This window comes from Eulemur rufifrons, chromosome 9, assembly GCF_041146395.1.
Source record: "Eulemur rufifrons isolate Redbay chromosome 9, OSU_ERuf_1, whole genome shotgun sequence".
In the NCBI taxonomy this organism is placed as follows: Eukaryota; Metazoa; Chordata; class Mammalia; order Primates; family Lemuridae; genus Eulemur; species Eulemur rufifrons.
This window is the reverse complement of record NC_090991.1, coordinates 25635191-25652701: the sequence shown is the minus strand read 5'-3', so window position 1 is coordinate 25652701 and position 17511 is coordinate 25635191. Positions and strand designations below refer to the sequence as shown.

The 17511-nt window shown below is 35.3% G+C and overlaps 1 protein-coding gene across 1 annotated transcript in view; it reads left to right on the top strand.

Moving 5' to 3' along the window:
- The window catches only part of MED13 (mediator complex subunit 13), a 101051-nt gene that overhangs the window by 64035 nt on the left and 19505 nt on the right, over nt 1-17511 (top strand). The window contains exons 17-24 of the mRNA XM_069482327.1: nt 4524-4685; nt 8427-8650; nt 10158-10347; nt 11605-12055; nt 13401-13620; nt 14626-14817; nt 14999-15222; nt 17033-17175. Of these exons, the coding sequence (XP_069338428.1) occupies nt 4524-4685; nt 8427-8650; nt 10158-10347; nt 11605-12055; nt 13401-13620; nt 14626-14817; nt 14999-15222; nt 17033-17175 (1806 nt within the window). The remainder of the gene's footprint in view (nt 1-4523; nt 4686-8426; nt 8651-10157; nt 10348-11604; nt 12056-13400; nt 13621-14625; nt 14818-14998; nt 15223-17032; nt 17176-17511) is intronic.

Here is a 17511-nt window from a genome sequence, read left to right as displayed (position 1 = left end):
TCTTTGGGGACTTTTGCTATCAATAGCAGAGAAATTGGATAATAGGGTTAAAAGAGAGTTTTTTTTTTTAGGGTACATTGGGAGTGATCCTATAGAGGGGAATTTTTTAAAGTGACGGTAATTATATATATTTATTGGGTACAGTGTGACATTTTGATATATATACACACATTGCAGAAAGATTAAATCAAGCTAATTAGTTTATCCATCACCTCATGTACTTATTTTTTATGGTGAAAACATTTAAAATCTATTCTTTTAGCAATTTTGAAGTACACAATACATTATTATTAACTGTGGTCACTATACTGTGCAATAGATATCTAAAACTCCTGCTAACTGAAACTTTGCGCCCTTTGACCAACATCTTCCCTTTTCTCATCCCCATCCCCACCCCCCATGGAGAGGAAATATTAATGCAGGCAGGAGAGACGATAAAATTGTAGGAGCAAAGTCACTGAATAAATGAGAAGTAATAGAATTCAGTGTACAAGTAGAGGGATAAGTAGATCCTTAAATAGGAACATGTCCATTGTAAGAAGAAGGAAAGGCATAGTTTATGGGTATAGATACAGGAAGTGCTTTTCTTTGGACAAGAAGAGAAGTGAACATTTTCCTGTGATTGCTTTTAAAGCTGAGGATGAGGCCGGGCGCGGTGGCTCATGCCTGTAATCCTAGCACTCTGGGAGGCCGAGGCAGGAGGATCGTTTGAGCTCAGGAGTTTGAGACCAGCCTGAGCAAGAGTGAGACCCCGTCTCTACTAAAAATAGAAAGAAATTATATGGACAACTAAAAATATATATAGAAAAAATTAGCCGGGCATGCCTGTAGTCCCTTGCTACTTGGGAGGCTGAGGCAGGAGGATTACTTGAGCCCAGGAGTTTGAGGTTGCTGTGAGCTAGGCTGATGCCATGGCACTCTAGCCCGGGCAACAGAGTGAGACTCTGTCTCAAATAAATAAATAAATAAATAAAGCTAAGGATGAGGTGAGCTGTTGTTGGACAGTGGGAAAGTTAATTGATAGAATAGTGGTTTCTAGTTTCCCAAACTGGCAGCTTCAAACATCACCTGAGATCTTGCTAGAAATGCCAGTTTTTACATTCTATCTCAGACATTCTAGATCAAACTCTGGGGGTGGGATTTGGTTCTGCCACTCACTAGCAAATATGATCTTGGTCAAGTTAATTTAACATCTTGGTTTCTTGATCCGTAATAATGAAGTAAACTAGTATTTGACTTGTATATAGCTGTGAAGCTCTAATGAGTTAATCGTATTAAGCATAGTGTTTAGCACATACTAAATAATGAATATAAGTGACTATTACTGAAATTATCAATTAGATATTTTTCCTTCAGGTATAGCCAACCTATGTTTCATTGATTAACTTTTCTAACTTTTGGTTATAGACTAATGTATACAGAAAGTTAGCCTCTTTCAATTGTGGTTATTGGTAAGAATCTGTTTTTCTAACTGCTTGTCTGGGCTTACACACACACACAAAAAAGTCTATGTTCTTAGGTGGTATTATGTCCTATAATAACTTTTATTTGGTCCTTGTGTCATTTGCTAATTCAGTTATTTTTGGACACGTGCAAGACAATGTGCTTGGTATTTTGGGAGCTATGAAGATATTCTACCTTTAAATTGCTTACCAGACTACTAGGAGAACTAAAACTATAATGCAGGGTTGAAAGACGTAAAAATCAACCCATCAACAGGATAATGGATAAGTAATTATGATAGTATAGATGGAATGGTAAATAAGCTCTGAAAATCAATAAAGTTACATATAACAAGTAGATGAATCTTAGTATTAATATTGAGGGGAGGAAGAGGAAACAAGTATCTTTTAAAATATTACCTTTAATAAAATTAGGAAGCAAGCAAAACTAAATGTATTGTTTACATGCACATAAATTTCAGAATATTGGTTAATTGTTGAAATTTTGTATGTGTCCAAAAATTACCACAGTATAGAATACGTAGGAACCCTTAATAAGATTGTTTTTGGTAATATTCTAGTTCTTAGGCAGTGAGATTACAGTTGTTCATTTTATTATTATTGTTAAAGGACATTTGTGAAATTAAATAAGACGGCAATGCATGGACCAATGATTAATTTTTTGTACATGACATAGTATCGTGATTCATCCAATTCATTATTCTCAAGGACCAAATTAAAACAGGAAAAGATATAACTTTCTTAGTTGTTCAAAAAAAGGGCAAGATTATTTTAAGCCATAAATAGTAGTTAAGAACATAGGCTGTAGAGTCAAACTGCTTGGGTTTGAAATGTTACTCCACCACTATATACTACCCATGAGCTCGGGCAAGTTATTTAATCTCTCTATGCCTCAGTGTCTTAAAATATGGTCAATAATTTACCAGGTGTCGAGAATCAAATGAGTTAATACATAAAAAACAGAGAGCAGTGTTTGGTGCATAGTAAGAACTCAAATGTTAGTAGTAGTAATGACAACAGCAACCGTAGCATTAGTGGCATTCTATTTATTATTATTTGTTTTTATTTATTTATTTATTTATTTTTATTTTATCTTTTTAGAGACAGGGTATCACTATGTCATCCAGGCTGGAGTGCAGTGATGCGATCATAGCTCACTGCAGCTTCAAACTCTTGGGCTCAAGCCATTCCCCTGCCTCAGCCTCTTAAGTAGCTGGGACTACAGGCATATGCTACCATGCCTGGCTGATTTTTTAATTTTTTGTAGAGATGAGGGTCTCACTATGTTGCTCAGGCTGGAGTGCACAACATAACTGGTCTGATCACAGCTCACTGTAGCTTTGAACTCCTGGGCTCAAGTGATCCTTCCACCTTGGACTCTCAAAGTGCTGGGACTGCAAGGCATGAGCCACTATGCCCAGCCTATTATTTGTCTTTAAGAACCAACTTATTTGCCAAGAAAATACTGAGCTTTACCTGGTATACATTTTCTATATAACAGTAAACACTGATTTAAAAAGTATTTACTAGGCTTGGTGGCTCACACCTGTAATCCTAACACTTTGGGAGCCCAAGGCAGGAGGATCACTTGAGGCCAGGAGTTCAAGACCAGTCTGAGCAAGAGCAAGACGCTGTCCCTAAAACAAAATAGAAAAATTAACCAGGCATAGTGGTACATGCCTGTAGTCCCAGCTACTGGGGAGGCTGAGGCAGGAGGATTGATTGACCTCAGGTGAGGTTTCAGTGAGCTATGATGACACCACTGCACTCTAGCCCAGGCAACAGAGGGAGACCCTATCTCAAAACAAAACAAACCAGAAAGCTGTGTAGACATAAAAATGAATTTTATCTTAAAAACTTGTCCAAATAAAATAATTTAGAATAAAAAAAGAGAAATACCCTTGTTACAATGAAAAATTTTCAATATAAAGACAACGCTAGAAAACATAAATGCACAGTATTGGAATAGTTTGATTAAATTATAGCCTCATCATGAACCGCTACTACTTTGGAGCCTTTGGCCTAATTGTTTCCTCTGCCTCGGATACTCTTCCTCCAGGTTACGTGGGTAACTCTGTCTCCTTTAAATCTTGTCAGATGTCATCTTCCCAATGTATTATATTAATAAAATTGCAAACCCCATTGCATGTTCTCCATCCTTCTTTTTTTGCTTTTTTCTATAGTGTTTCCTTAGTGCCTTCTAACATATAATAGCATTTATTGATTAATTGTTGTTTCTTACCCCATTAAATACACCCTTTGCAAGTTCTGTGTAAGGGCAAAGGTTTTCGTCTATATTCCAAATATCTAGTACAGTACTTAATATACAGTAGATGATCAAGATATTGAAATATTTGAATGAATTTAAAAGCTTACAGAGTATAGTTTGTATATCAATATTTTAATGGCAATATTTATTTTCAAGATAGATAAAGCTTTGTTCTAATTATAAAAATACATACTTACCGAATAAAAATTAAGAATCTAAACAATACAGAAAAGTAGAAGTAAAAATTGCCCATATTTCTACTCATCCCCACCATCACACCATGTATTGATCACTCTTTTTTTGAACATACCATGCAGTTCACTCATTTAAAATGTACCATTGATTGGTTTTAGTATTCACAGAGTTGTACAGCAATCACTGCAGTCAATTTCAGAACATTTTCATTACTCCAAAAATAAACGCCATGCCAATTAGCAGTCACTCCCTATTTCCCTCCAACCCTCCCTCTGTGCTCAAGGCAACCACTAGTCTACTTTCAGTCTCTATAGATTTGCCTCTTTTGGACATAAGTTGATCAATCAGGTAATTAATGACTTTTTATGGAGATAAGTTAGGGACTTTTTATTTATGTGTCTTCTTGGTTATAAGTATCTGGAAGAACCATTTCTACAGCTCATTTTATATAGAACTCAATACAGTTCTCTGCACAAGCATATGTTTAATCTTCTTGATGATGGAGACCTGAACTTTCCTAGATGTATTTCATATTATCTTAAAATTTTGTGTTGGCAATAGCAATTCTTACTCACTCTTTTTTAAAATGCTTGTAGATGTGAGTATGCAGTGCTCACAGGATATACTTCGAATGCTCCTCTCTCTTCAGCCAGTTCTTCAGGATGCCATTCAGAAAAAAAGAACAGTAAGACCTTGGGGGGTTCAAGGTCCCCTCACTTGGCAACAATTTCATAAAATGGCTGGCCGAGGCTCTTATGGTGAGTAATTTATAGTGATGTGTAATGACTGATTTTATATCAGTCCTCATATTTCTATGCCCAATTAGAATAAACACATTAATCTTCTTTAAATATTTCTGTGGCATAAACATAAGGCCACCATGGTCCAATCCTAGCCTTTCCTTCAGCATTCAATTTACTGGGTTCTCCACCCTCACTTCAAAAGGAGCATTTTCACTTAGATTTGTTCTTACAAATTAGACTTCGCAGTAAGATTTTATGTGAAGAAAGGGTCATACTGCTAAGATTTTTTTAAAAGGCTAAAACCTACTTTTGTTGTAAATTATCATTTTATAAAATTGAATTAAAAATGGGGAGGGGGATAAGGGGATAATACCAGTGATAAAAGGGCCCCAATTTAAAAATAAAATTAGGGGCCGGGCGCAGTGGCTCATGCCTACAATCCTAGCACTCTGGGAGGCCGAGGTGGGTGGATTGTTTGAGCTCGGGAGTTCCAGACCAGCCTGAGCAAGAGCGAGGCCCCCGTCTCTACTAAAAAAATAGAAAGAAATTAGCTGGACAACTCAAAATATATAGGAAAAAAATTAGCCCGGCATGGTGGCGCATGTCTATAGTCCCAGCTACTTGGGAGGCTGAGGCAGAAGGATCACTTGAGCCCAGGAGTTTGAGGTTGCTATGAGCTAGGCTGATGCCATAGCACTCTAGCCCGGGCAACAGAGCAAGACTCTTGTCTCAAAAAAAAAAAATTAGGACTAAGAAATTTGCTAGTTGCAACAATAGCAGCAAATGAATACTCTAAATAGGAATACAGTAGATTTATGGTCAGCTGTGATGGAAAAGAACATTTATAATATTTGAACTATTTGTCGGAGATTGTCTCTCAAAGATAGGGTATAATAGAACTTTTAAAATATGTTTGGGGCTGGGCATGGTGGCTAACACCTCTAATCCTCTGGGAGGCTGAGATGGGAGGATTGCTTGAGCTCAGGAGTTGGAGACCAACCTGAGCTAGAGTGAGACCCCATCTCTACTAAAAATAGAAAAATTAGCCAGATATCATGACATGTGCCTATAGTCCCCGTGACTCAGGAGCCTGAGGAAAGAGGATCACTTGAGCCCAAGAATTAGAGATTGCAGTGAGCTACGATGATGCCACTGTACTCTACCCAGGGTGAAAGAGCAAGACCCCATCATTCATTCATTCATTTGTTCATTCATAAATAAACATGTAAATAAATACAATCTATTTGGAATAACAATTCTTAACATTGAAATCTTTGACTTTCTTATACATGGTTTCAGAATGGATTTGCCTATATTTTCCTTTTCTTCCTTTTTTTTAATGGCTAAATAATTTAAATCTCATTATTAAACCTAATTTAAATTCAGGTTAGTGATAATGTTTCATAGTATAAATTTTTACATTCTTTTAAAAACATAGTAAATATTTATTTATTTATGCACTTTACTGATTTTGGACATCATTTCTATCAGTACAGAGCTATCTTTCTTTTTTTATTTTTTAAACATTTTTATTTATCTTTCTTTTTTAGATACAGAGTCTTGTTCTGTTGCCCAGGCTGGAGAGCAGTGGTATACTTACAGCTTACTGTAACCTCAAATTCCTGGTCTTAAGCGATCCTCTCACCTCAGCTTCTCAACTATAGGCACATACTACTGTGCCTGGCTAGTTTTTTTAAAAAAAATTTTGTAGAGATGGTCTTGCTATGTTGCCCAAGCTTCTTTCTTTTTTTAAGTGGCCGTATATATTCCATTGTTTACTTTACATATGAAAATGTATTTTACTAGTGTACTGTTTATGGACATACAGATTGTTTCTATCATTATCATTACAAGTATTTTTCAGTAATGCACACATCCCTGGCTTTAAAGCTTGTGTGTTTATTTATTAATTGGCTAAATTACTCTCTGTAATATCAGTTTATACTCCTACTAGTTAAATGCCTATTTCTCCAAACCCTTGCCAGTAAGGTGCTGAGTAGGTGGGTGAAAAATGGTTATTTCATTGTAGTATGGGAGAATGAATGGTACAAACTGTGAGAATAGATTTCTTGGGTTCAAACATCTGCTCTATCACTTCTGTGATACTGGAGAAGTTGCTTAACTTCTTCATTCTTGTTTCTCATCTCTAAAATGAGGTTAATAATGTACTTGCCTTATATGGTTTTTGTGGGGATTAAATGAAGTAATAAATGCAAAGTACTTTGAACAATATCTAGCACATAGTAAACATAATTGTTTGCTATTAAATTGTTTTTTCTTTTGAGATTGAGCATCTTTTTATGTATAAGAGGCCTTTCTGTTTTTGTAAACTTTGTTCATGTTCCTTACCCATTTTTCTATTAGGTTGTTGGTCATTTTCTTTTTTTAACACATTAACTGCCATGTGTGTTGTATTTAACTCACTGGTTTTAAGCCCGAGGCCTCATGAAGCATTATATATCTCACGGCTCTTCACTTTGGGAGCCAGAGAACTATTTTTCAAGTTGCAATATAACTCGCACAGAGAAAACAACAAAAAATAATAAATTTTTCATTAAATTAGAAAAGATTGTTTTGTTTTTGAAGTTTTTATTCTGTTTTTGTAATAAAACACTGTGGTCCCAAGGGAAAAAAAAATTTTTTTAATGTGGCAGTCAATGCGTTAAAAAAGATATTGTGGTAAAGAATACTTAACATGAGATATATCCTCTTAACAAATTTTTAAGTTAGCGGTACAGTATTGTGGACTCATGTACAACATTATACAGCAGATCTTCTTGGCTATTTTCTTGTGGATTTATAGGTACCATTTATATGATAAGGAAATTAACCTTTTATGCATTGCAAGTATCTTTTCCAGTTTGTTTTTAATCATTTGGCTTTGTTTATAGTGTGTTTACTCATGGCAAAAAGTTAAATTTATATAGTCAGATTAATCTTTTTTTTTTTTTTTAAGATACGAGGTCTTACCCTGACACCCTGGCTGGAGTGCAGTGGTGTGATCACAGCTCACGGCAGCCTCAAAGTCCTGAGCTCAAATGATCCTCCTCCCTTAGCCTTCTGAGTAGCTGGGACTACAGCTGTGTGCCACCATGCCTGGCTAATTTTATTTTTTTGTAGAGGCAGGGTCTTGCTCTGTAGCCCAGATTGGCCTCAAGCAGTCCTGCCACCTTGACCTCCCAAACTCCTGGGATTACAGGCATGAACCATTGGCCCCTGGCAAGATTAATCAGCTTTTAAATGGATAGATTTTATGTTAGTATTAGAAAGACTTTCCTTAGCCCAAATTTATTCAGAATAAAGTAAAACTCTCTCCAGCTGGGTGCAATGACATGCACCTGTGGTCCCAGCTAATCCAGAGACTGAGTGGGGAGTATCACTTGAGGCCAGGAGTTCAAGTCCAGCCTGAGCAACATCACGAGACCCCCCCATCTCTAAAAAAATTTTTTTAAATTATAAAACTCTTATGTTTTTTTTATCATGCTTCTAAGGTTTTTTCCATCCACATTTTTTCACAATTAAATTAAGGTAGTCAAATATGTTTTATAAAGCCTGTTTATGAATTCCCAACTGTTGAAATATCTCATTTTTTTTTTTTCCCCCTCGCCTCTCCTGAAATATCTCAATCACTGGCTTTAAGTATTTTTGTCTTTAATCAAATAATTTTACTAATAATGACTTCATTAACTTTTGACATTTAAATAAAAAGATCTGTTGCTTTTAAGTGTTTTCTTAAAATACATCTTTCTTATTTAGGAACTGATGAATCCCCAGAACCACTGCCAATCCCCACGTTTTTGTTGGGTTATGATTATGATTTTCTGGTGCTTTCTCCATTTGCTCTTCCTTATTGGGAGAGACTTATGCTGGAACCCTATGGATCTCAAAGAGATATAGCCTATGTTGTACTATGTCCAGAGAACGAAGCCTTGTTAAATGGAGCCAAAAGCTTTTTTAGAGATCTTACTGCAATATATGAGGTAGGTATTTTAAAAAGAAGTGGCATTTTTAAAACTACCTTATGATTTGTATGTTTATGTATAAATTATACTGGGCAGTTCAGTTGATTGGGACAGAGTGATGATGATGTCAGAATAGATGTTTAGCCAGTTACAGTCTTTGTGAGTTTGACCTGGTCTTTCTGTTAGATGTGTGTGCCTTGAGTCACAGTGGATGTTGCCATACTGGGGGATAAAACATTGAGGGCATATCTGTTTCATTTAAAGTAAGTTTTTCTAAGAGGAAGGAGAAGCATTGTTAAATAGGGAAGAAATTACATTATAAAAATTCTAGTCTTGATTCTCTGGGATCTCAGGTAATAACACTAGGCCTTACTTTGCTGACATGTGAAATTATGCTATATATCTTTAAGATCCATTTCCTCTCTGAGATGCCTGACTGTTCTTTTAGTTTATAATTTTCATGTTGTAGTAATCACTAGGTGAAATGATTTCAAGTTATAAATGCTATGGGACATAAAGTCTTACTTCATTATACCTACTTTTCCCCGCAAATGCTTGGAAATTCAGTCTTTGAATTTTTCTTCTTTTTTTCATCTTTTTTTGGGGATGGGGACAGGGTCTTGCTCTAATGCCTGGGCTTGAGTGCAGTGAGTGCTCACTGCAACCTTGAACTCCTGGGCTCAAGCTATCCTCCCACCTTCTCCTTCCAAAGTGCTGGGATTACAGGTGTGAGCCACCACACCTGACCTACATTTTAATTTTTTTTTACAATCTGAATTGTTAGTCTGGCTGGTTTAGCTCCCTTGTAAATTTTCCACATAATCACAAGGTATGTGTAGTGTGTTTTTTATAAATAAACATTTCCCAATGGGCGTTACTGGAACATTTGAAAATACTCCCAGAAAAAAAGTTCCATAGGTTAAATAGGTTTGGAGAAATGTTGGGTATTGTATTACCCTTTAGAAACTCACAGTGCATATTAGGTAAAGACTTTGAAATTCTCGCAGTAAAAAGTCTTCTACATTTTCTTAATCTAATGTAAATTTATTTGACACTGGGCTGCTTCTAACAAAAATCAGTGGCCCACAGAACTGGAGGGAGAGCTGGGAAATATATAGTGTATTTATATTCTAATTTTTATTTTGCTTTGACTTAGGAATATATGTATTTATAATGTGTAAATTGGGGTAGATGTGTACCTAAAATTACTGTATTTTTCTGCTCACTTAATTTTGCATTCTGTAAGCTTTCATTATTCAGACCAAATGGTTCCAGCGTTATTGTTATTATTTAGATGTTTTTCATTAGAGATGTTTTAATTTTGAAAGAAATTTAATGAATTTCTAATTTAAAAGTGAAAAAGATCTGTGGCTCTTTTTCACCCTTGTATTTTTATCTCAAATGATTAATTACAAATTACAAATAATTAAGCTTATTTTAAATAGCTTAAATGCTTTCTTTTAGCATGTGTACCTAAATACTATAGTAAATTTACTAATTCTGCTTTCTGTGTGTATATTTGTAGTCTTGTCGATTAGGTCAACATAGACCTATTTGTCGACTCTTAACGGATGGGATCATGAGAGTTGGATCTACTGCATCAAAGAAACTGTCAGAAAAGTTGGTAGCGGAATGGTTTTCTCAGGCAGCTGATGGTAACAATGAAGCATTTTCTAAACTCAAGCTTTATGCACAAGTCTGCAGATACGACCTAGGTATTGAATTTATGTTTATTGTGTTAGCAAAGTATGGCCTGGTCCACCAGCTGTTTTTGTAAATAAAATTTTATTGGAACACAGCCATCCTCATTTATTTACATATTATCTCTGGCTGCTTTTGTGCTATAAAGACAGAGCTGAGTAGCTGTGACTGAGGCCATGTGGCTGCAAAGCCAAAAATATTTACTATCTGATCCTTTAAAGAAAAAGTTTGTTGATGCCTGGTGTAAGGGATCCCATCAGGTAGGAGGAAATTGTGGGCTATAAACCATTTTCTGTTGCTTCTTTAGGGTCTGATGTTTTAACTTTTATTAGCATTAAGATTCTTGATTTGTTAATAGTTGAGAGACAAAATAATTTATAGTTAACCTCAGTGTAATACCAAGAAATAATTCTTTGTTGTAGCTAAGAAAATGACAGCTATTTAAGACTTTCATGTAATACTCTTGAATTAAATATCAATGGATTTCCTTTAGACTTAATCCAAAGAGATGCAGAACCAAAAATATTGAATCTCATTACATATTCCTATAATTTGAATCCCATGATAACATTCTACCACTTTATATTTTAGTTAGCTCTTGATATAGTCAATATTTATTCAACTTTTGATTTAAGCAGCCCTCTCCCCCCTTTTTTTTTGAGACAGAGTCTCGCTCTGTCACCCTGGGTAAAGTGTAGTGGCGTCATGATAGCTCACTGCAAACTCAAATACCTTAGATCAAGCGATCCTCTTGCCTTAGCCTCCCATGTGGCTGGGACTACAGGCGTGTGCTATCACGCCTGGCTAATTTTTGTATTTTTAGTAGAGGCAGGCTCTCGCTTTTGCTCAGGCTAGTCTTGAACTTCTGAGCTCAAGTGATCCTCTTGCCTCGGCCTCCCAGAGTGCTAGGATTACAGATATGAGCCACCTCGCCCTGCCTAGGCAGCCCTTGAATGGTGTGATGAAAATTTGGCCAAATGCTATTTTTACATTTAATCAGTTGTGCCTAGGAAATAGAATTTTATCACACTTTCATAGTAGTCATTTCTTTAATTTTGAATGAAAATTCTGGCTTTTTCAATTACATTTTAAATTTGTTTCTTCAGTTTCTAGGGGAAAATAGAAAGCTAGTATATGTTACATTGTTAGTAAGCAGTTGAGTGATGATAATTACCAAGAAAGCATCAACTAGATTATTTTATTTATATGATAGAATAAAAAAGAACCAATCAGTGAAATAATTAAATATCCTACCTGTTTTTATTTTTCAGGTCCTTATCTTGCTTCCCAGCCATTGGACAGCTCTCTACTTTCCCAGCCAAATTTAGTTGCCCCTACGAGTCAGTCTTTGATTACTCCACCTCAGATGACAAATACTGGAAATGCTAATACTCCATCTGCCACCTTAGCACCTGCAGTGAGCAGCACTATGACAGTGACTTCAGGTGTTGCCATATCTACTTCAGTTGCCACAGCTAATTCAACTTTGACCACAGCTTCAGCTTCATCTTCATCTGCTTCCAACTTGAATAGTGGAGTATCATCAAATAAACTACCTTCATTTCCACCCTTTGGCAGTAATGCTGCAGCATCCATGTCCACACAAGCAAGTACAGTTCAGAATGGTCAGCTAGGAGGACAACAGTCATCAGCTCTACAGACAGCTGGGATTTCTGGAGAGTCTTCGCTTCCCACTCAGCCACATTCTGATGTGTCTGAAAGGTACCTTTAAAAATATTGATCTTTGCAGAAACGTAAAAATTATGATGCTTTTTTCCCTAAATAAGACAGCCATTATGAATGAACATAAAGCATTTTTATCTTATTCTTAAAATTTTGGTTTTTATAATGTTACTTTGTATAAAAGTATAATGAAGACTGTTCATAAAATCTTTATCATAGAATCTTAGAATCTCAGGATGGGAATTTAAGACCATGAAGACCATTTAGTCCCAATATCCATATGATATTTGAGTCTGTTCTGTGACATAACTGTCAAGTAGTTGACCTGTGCAAATTACTCCAGTGACTGAGAAGTCACTACTGAGCCAACATATTCAGAGGCCTTGGAGTCTTACCAAGGTTTGAATCTCAGCTCTGCCATTTACCAGCTTTGTGACTTTGGGAACATTCTAACTTTCTGAGCATGTTTCCTTATCTGTAAAATGGGAATAATATGATAATAATGTACATTAAGTGCTTTATACAGTGATTCCAAGTTATTTATGATGACAACAATGATGATAACAGCTCTCATTCCTTTTATGGTGAAGGTGTTAAATGAGCTTCCCTTTTGATTTATAGGTTAGGCTAGCCTGAGCTTAGTTATTATCTGTCAGCTACCCAGGATGCAGTTGTACCCAAAGTTATACCCATATATGTGGCTAAAAACAAACTATTACCCAGATTGATCCACCCCTCTTGAACATCAAAATAGATTTGAACTTAAAAAAAAAAAATCAGGTGGTCCAAAGGTAATGAGTTATCTCACTTGATTGTTCATAGTCAGTTACATATTGAACTCCTTATTCTACTACTTTCCCCCCTCTTCACTACTGCACTTGACTAGTCTAAAAAAATAAAAAATCAAATCATTCATCAAAGAATGAATCTTATTCACCATTAAAATTATGAAGTATGAAATAAATGTGTATAGTCTAGAATGTTCTATTAACTGGTCTGGAAACTTCATTTCTTTCTAGTCTAGCTCTGCTTCTAGCCAGTTTTGTGATTTTGGGCAGCTGTTGGGATAGGTCTCAAACAAGAGAACTGTCTTTGTCTCAGTTTTATCCTTAAGCGCTAAGCAGTCTTTTGTTTCTGATACTCTATGGTTTTAAGAATTTTGTTTTTTTAAGGCAAGATCTCTTAATGCAAGGATCTTTGTACACTGTGAATTATATGTACAATGTTTATGGTTCACTTTGGGAGAAGGAAATGTCCTCTATTTTCAGAGAGACTCTCTGACACCTCCCACCAAAAAAGGGGGAAAGGGGTTTCAAGAACCTGCTTTGATGCTACCCCAAGCAATACAGTGCAACTTTTTTCTTATTTCTACCTCACATTTTAGCACGATGGATCGGGATAAAGTGGGAATCCCCACAGATGGTGATTCACATGCAATCACCTATCCACCTGCAATTGTTGTTTATATAATTGATCCTTTTACATATGAAAATAAAGATGAGAGCACTAACTCTTCTAATGTGTGGACTTTGGGGCTACTTCGATGCTTTCTAGAAATGGTCCAGACTCTTCCTCCTCATATCAAGAGTACTGTTTCTGTACAGGTAAGAGTGATAAATGTTATGAGTTAAATATATATATAACAGTTTGATGTGTCAGAAGTTTCAAATAATATTTTTCTGTATTCAGATTGGTTTTCTAAAAGCCAGGTTATATTATATTGATTTTACTTTAAGTGATATTCTAATAGAAATATTAAGAGAGCCTATTAAAGGTAAATGTTAGTCATACCCCAGAAATAATGAGGAATAAAAATATTGCATTAAATACATTAAACATTTCTCCTGTGTTACTTTCATAAGCCAGCTTTTAAATTGATATGCCTGAATAGAAAAATACAGCATGGACCTAAATAAGACAGGTTGCAAATAAAAGGAGAAAGAAATTAACCATATTAAATTGTTTGAAGATATTTTGAATTCTTTATTTTATAGACTATCACAGGACTAGTTAATGGCAGTATAATTGCTGTTTAGAAAATTTTAAAGATTTTTAGATAGTCCTTTAGTTTCATGAGCCATTGTTAAAATTGACTATTAAAAAGTTATGTAATAAGGCCGAGCGCGGTGGCTCACGCCTGTAATCCTAGCACTCTGGGAGGCCGAGGCGGGTGGATCGCTCAAGGTCAGGAGTTCAAGACCAGCCTGAGCAAGAGTGAGACCCCGTCTTTACTAAAAATAGAAAGAAATTATATGGCCAACTAAAATATATATAGAAAAAATTAGCCGGGCATGGTGGCGCATGCCTGTAGTCCCAGCTACTCGGGAGGCTGAGGCAGTAGGATCGCTTAAGCCCAGGAGTTTGAGGTTGCTGTGAGCTAGGCTGATGCCACGGCACTCACTCTAGCCCGGGCAACAAAGCGAGACTCTGTCTCAAAAAAAAAAAAAAAAAAAAAGTTATGTAATAGATAAAAAAACATAGTTCTTTAAATTATTATTTAAATTAGGTTTTAATTTTTCCAATAAGGAGTTTTTAGAGTTTTAGACCCACAGTTGCTTTTATTCTGTGTTAGAAAGTTAACATTTGTAATATTTGCCTGTACTTCTTAGATTATTCCTTGTCAGTACTTGTTGCAACCTGTGAAGCACGAAGATAGACAAATCTATACCCAGCATTTAAAATCCCTGGCTTTTTCGGCCTTTACCCAGTGTCGGAGACCACTACCAACATCAACCAACGTGAAAACATTGACTGGCTTTGGTCCAGGTTTAGCCATGGAAACTGCTCTTAGGAGTCCTGATGTAAGTATGTTTTTCATGACCAAAGTTTATTGAATGACTGTACATTTTATGATTTTTATGCAAAACTAAGTGCAGTTCTTTCTTTAGCTCTCATTTTCCATAATTGGGTAGATAATATACCACATTTTCTGTAAAACATTTTTCTAAAATTGTATAATACCTTAATTTTTCTATTTTACAGAGACCAGAGTGTATTCGACTTTATACGCCTCCTTTTATTCTGGCTCCAGTGAAGGACAAACAGACAGAGCTAGGAGAAACGTTTGGAGAAGCTGGACAGAAATATAATGTTCTTTTTGTGGGCTACTGTTTATCACATGATCAAAGGTGGATTCTTGCATCTTGTACAGATCTATATGGAGAACTTTTAGAAACTTGTATCATTAACATCGATGTTCCAAATAGGTACTTATTTTCCTTAAATGTATTATCTCATCTTTAAAAATTCATATATTTGTACACATTTTAATTTTTAATGAATAGAAAACCATTTGGAAGGTTATATACATTAAAATATTAAGACTTGGGATTGTGGGTATCTTCTGTAGTGAATAGGTACATTGTACAATTAGGATAATTAAAAATAATTTTGATTAATCTCTGTTACACGGCCAAAAAACATTAAGATCTCTAAGTCCTATGTTATAAAGGTTGAAGCAGTGATTTTAGATGAAAATTCTGAAAATTTTTGAAACATGGAACTAGAAGGCCCGTCTACAATTAAAAAACAATCTAGTAAAGCTTCTATGGAACGTTTAAACTTTTCTCCTGTACCGTGTAAGATATAGCACCTACTTAACTGAATGAGTTAACTTACTTTACTAAAACTGTTGACTGAAATTTTTACTGTTTAAATGTTAAGGTAGCTTCTGAAAATGATGGTCTTCTTAGAATTCTCTTTGGCAGTTATATCATAGACAGTTATTTATGAAGGATGGAGTGGATAGGTCATGACAGGTAAGCCTCATATTGAGTTTTATTTAACAATCCTTACTAATAACATGTTTCAAGGCTAGTGAACACTACTCAAAAGAACCTGAAAAGCAAATCCATGCAGTGTTATTCAGTTTTAAGATTTGGGTTCTGTCCTTTAGTTTCTTCATTATAATATAAAGGTTCTATTACTTAAGTTTAGAAATAGGTTATATGCAGAAATATTTAATGATTATTAGGTCTTAGTGGTGCTGGGGAAACTATATAGAAACATTAATTTTATATTATTGGTTGTAAAGATTTATTGACTATATTATAAATCTTAGAATAGTGCTTCCTACTCTACTCCCTTGAAACAATTTTGATTTTTCTGTATGATATTTATACTGAGTGAGCTTTTGAAAAAGAGTATCCTTATCTGTAAAGGATGAGGAAGAGAGTAGAAAAAAATAGTATTGTCATTTAACTATCTTGATAAAGTAGAAGTGAGTTAATTGGTTAAGAGGTACAGTGATGGAGTCAGAGAGACCTGGGTTCAAATCTCAGCCCTGCCCATGTGATCTAGGGAAAATTACATTAGCCAACTGAGCTATAGCTTACTTATCTGTGAAATCTGGAGGATAATTTTATTTACCTCATAGGATTGTTAGTATGAAATGAGTTATTACATGTAAATTGATTGGGCACAATCCTTTGGTACATAGTAAGTACTCCATACCTGGTAGCTACTGTTGCTCAGCCACAGAGCGCTCATGTTACATACTTGCCTAATATAGAACATGTATGCAGAAAACATACAACAGTGTTGTTTGGTCTGAGAAGTGTGGTATATTGTTGGGCATTCTTCAATTTACAGTATAGAGCAGGGATTGGCCTACTACAACGCATGGGCCAAATCTGGTCCCTCCTGTTTGTTAGGTATCCTCTATAGCTGCTTTCGTGCTGCAGCAGCAGAGTTGAATTATTATAACAGAATCTTGTTGGCCTATGAAGCTTAAAATATTAGCTCTTTAAAAAAATGTTCGCTAGTGTACAGTGTTTTCTAATGAATTGAGGTGGTTTATGGACACTTTAAATTTTTTAAAGTATATATTGTAATGTGTATTGAGAAGACATAAACTTGCATACCAGACCTATGATTTTATATATATTCTTGCTTAGGACTTGTGTGAATGTGTGAAGCATTAAAGTTAAGGGATCAGTTTTTCACATTTTGAACTCTTTTGAAATGTCATACAAATTTTAGAAATATTTATGACTATCTCTTTATTCCATACAATAGGGCTCGTCGGAAAAAAGGTTCTGCTAGAAGATTTGGTCTACAGAAACTTTGGGAGTGGTGCTTAGGACTTGTACAAATGAGTTCATTACCATGGAGAGTTGTAATTGGTCGTCTAGGAAGGATTGGTCATGGAGAATTGAAAGGTAAAATTGTGCATTTATTATTTAGCATTTATATTTCTGTTTTATCTTAATTCATATGCTGTTCAGGCCACATCTAGGTATAAATGCAAAGGTTATCAGTAAAACTTTTATTTTGTCTTGTTTTTAAAGGGAAACCACATATGTCTAGGCCACAAATGGCTTAATTCAAAATTTAAAAGGACATTTTACTATTTTTTAATTTTAATGTCAGTTTTAACTACCACTGTTCTTCTTTGTTGTCTGCCATTTTTTCCACTTTCATTTTATTCAGCTCATCCTCTGTTCAGCAGATACTAATTTGAATGTGGTGTACACTGAAGTTAGGGGGATAAAGGA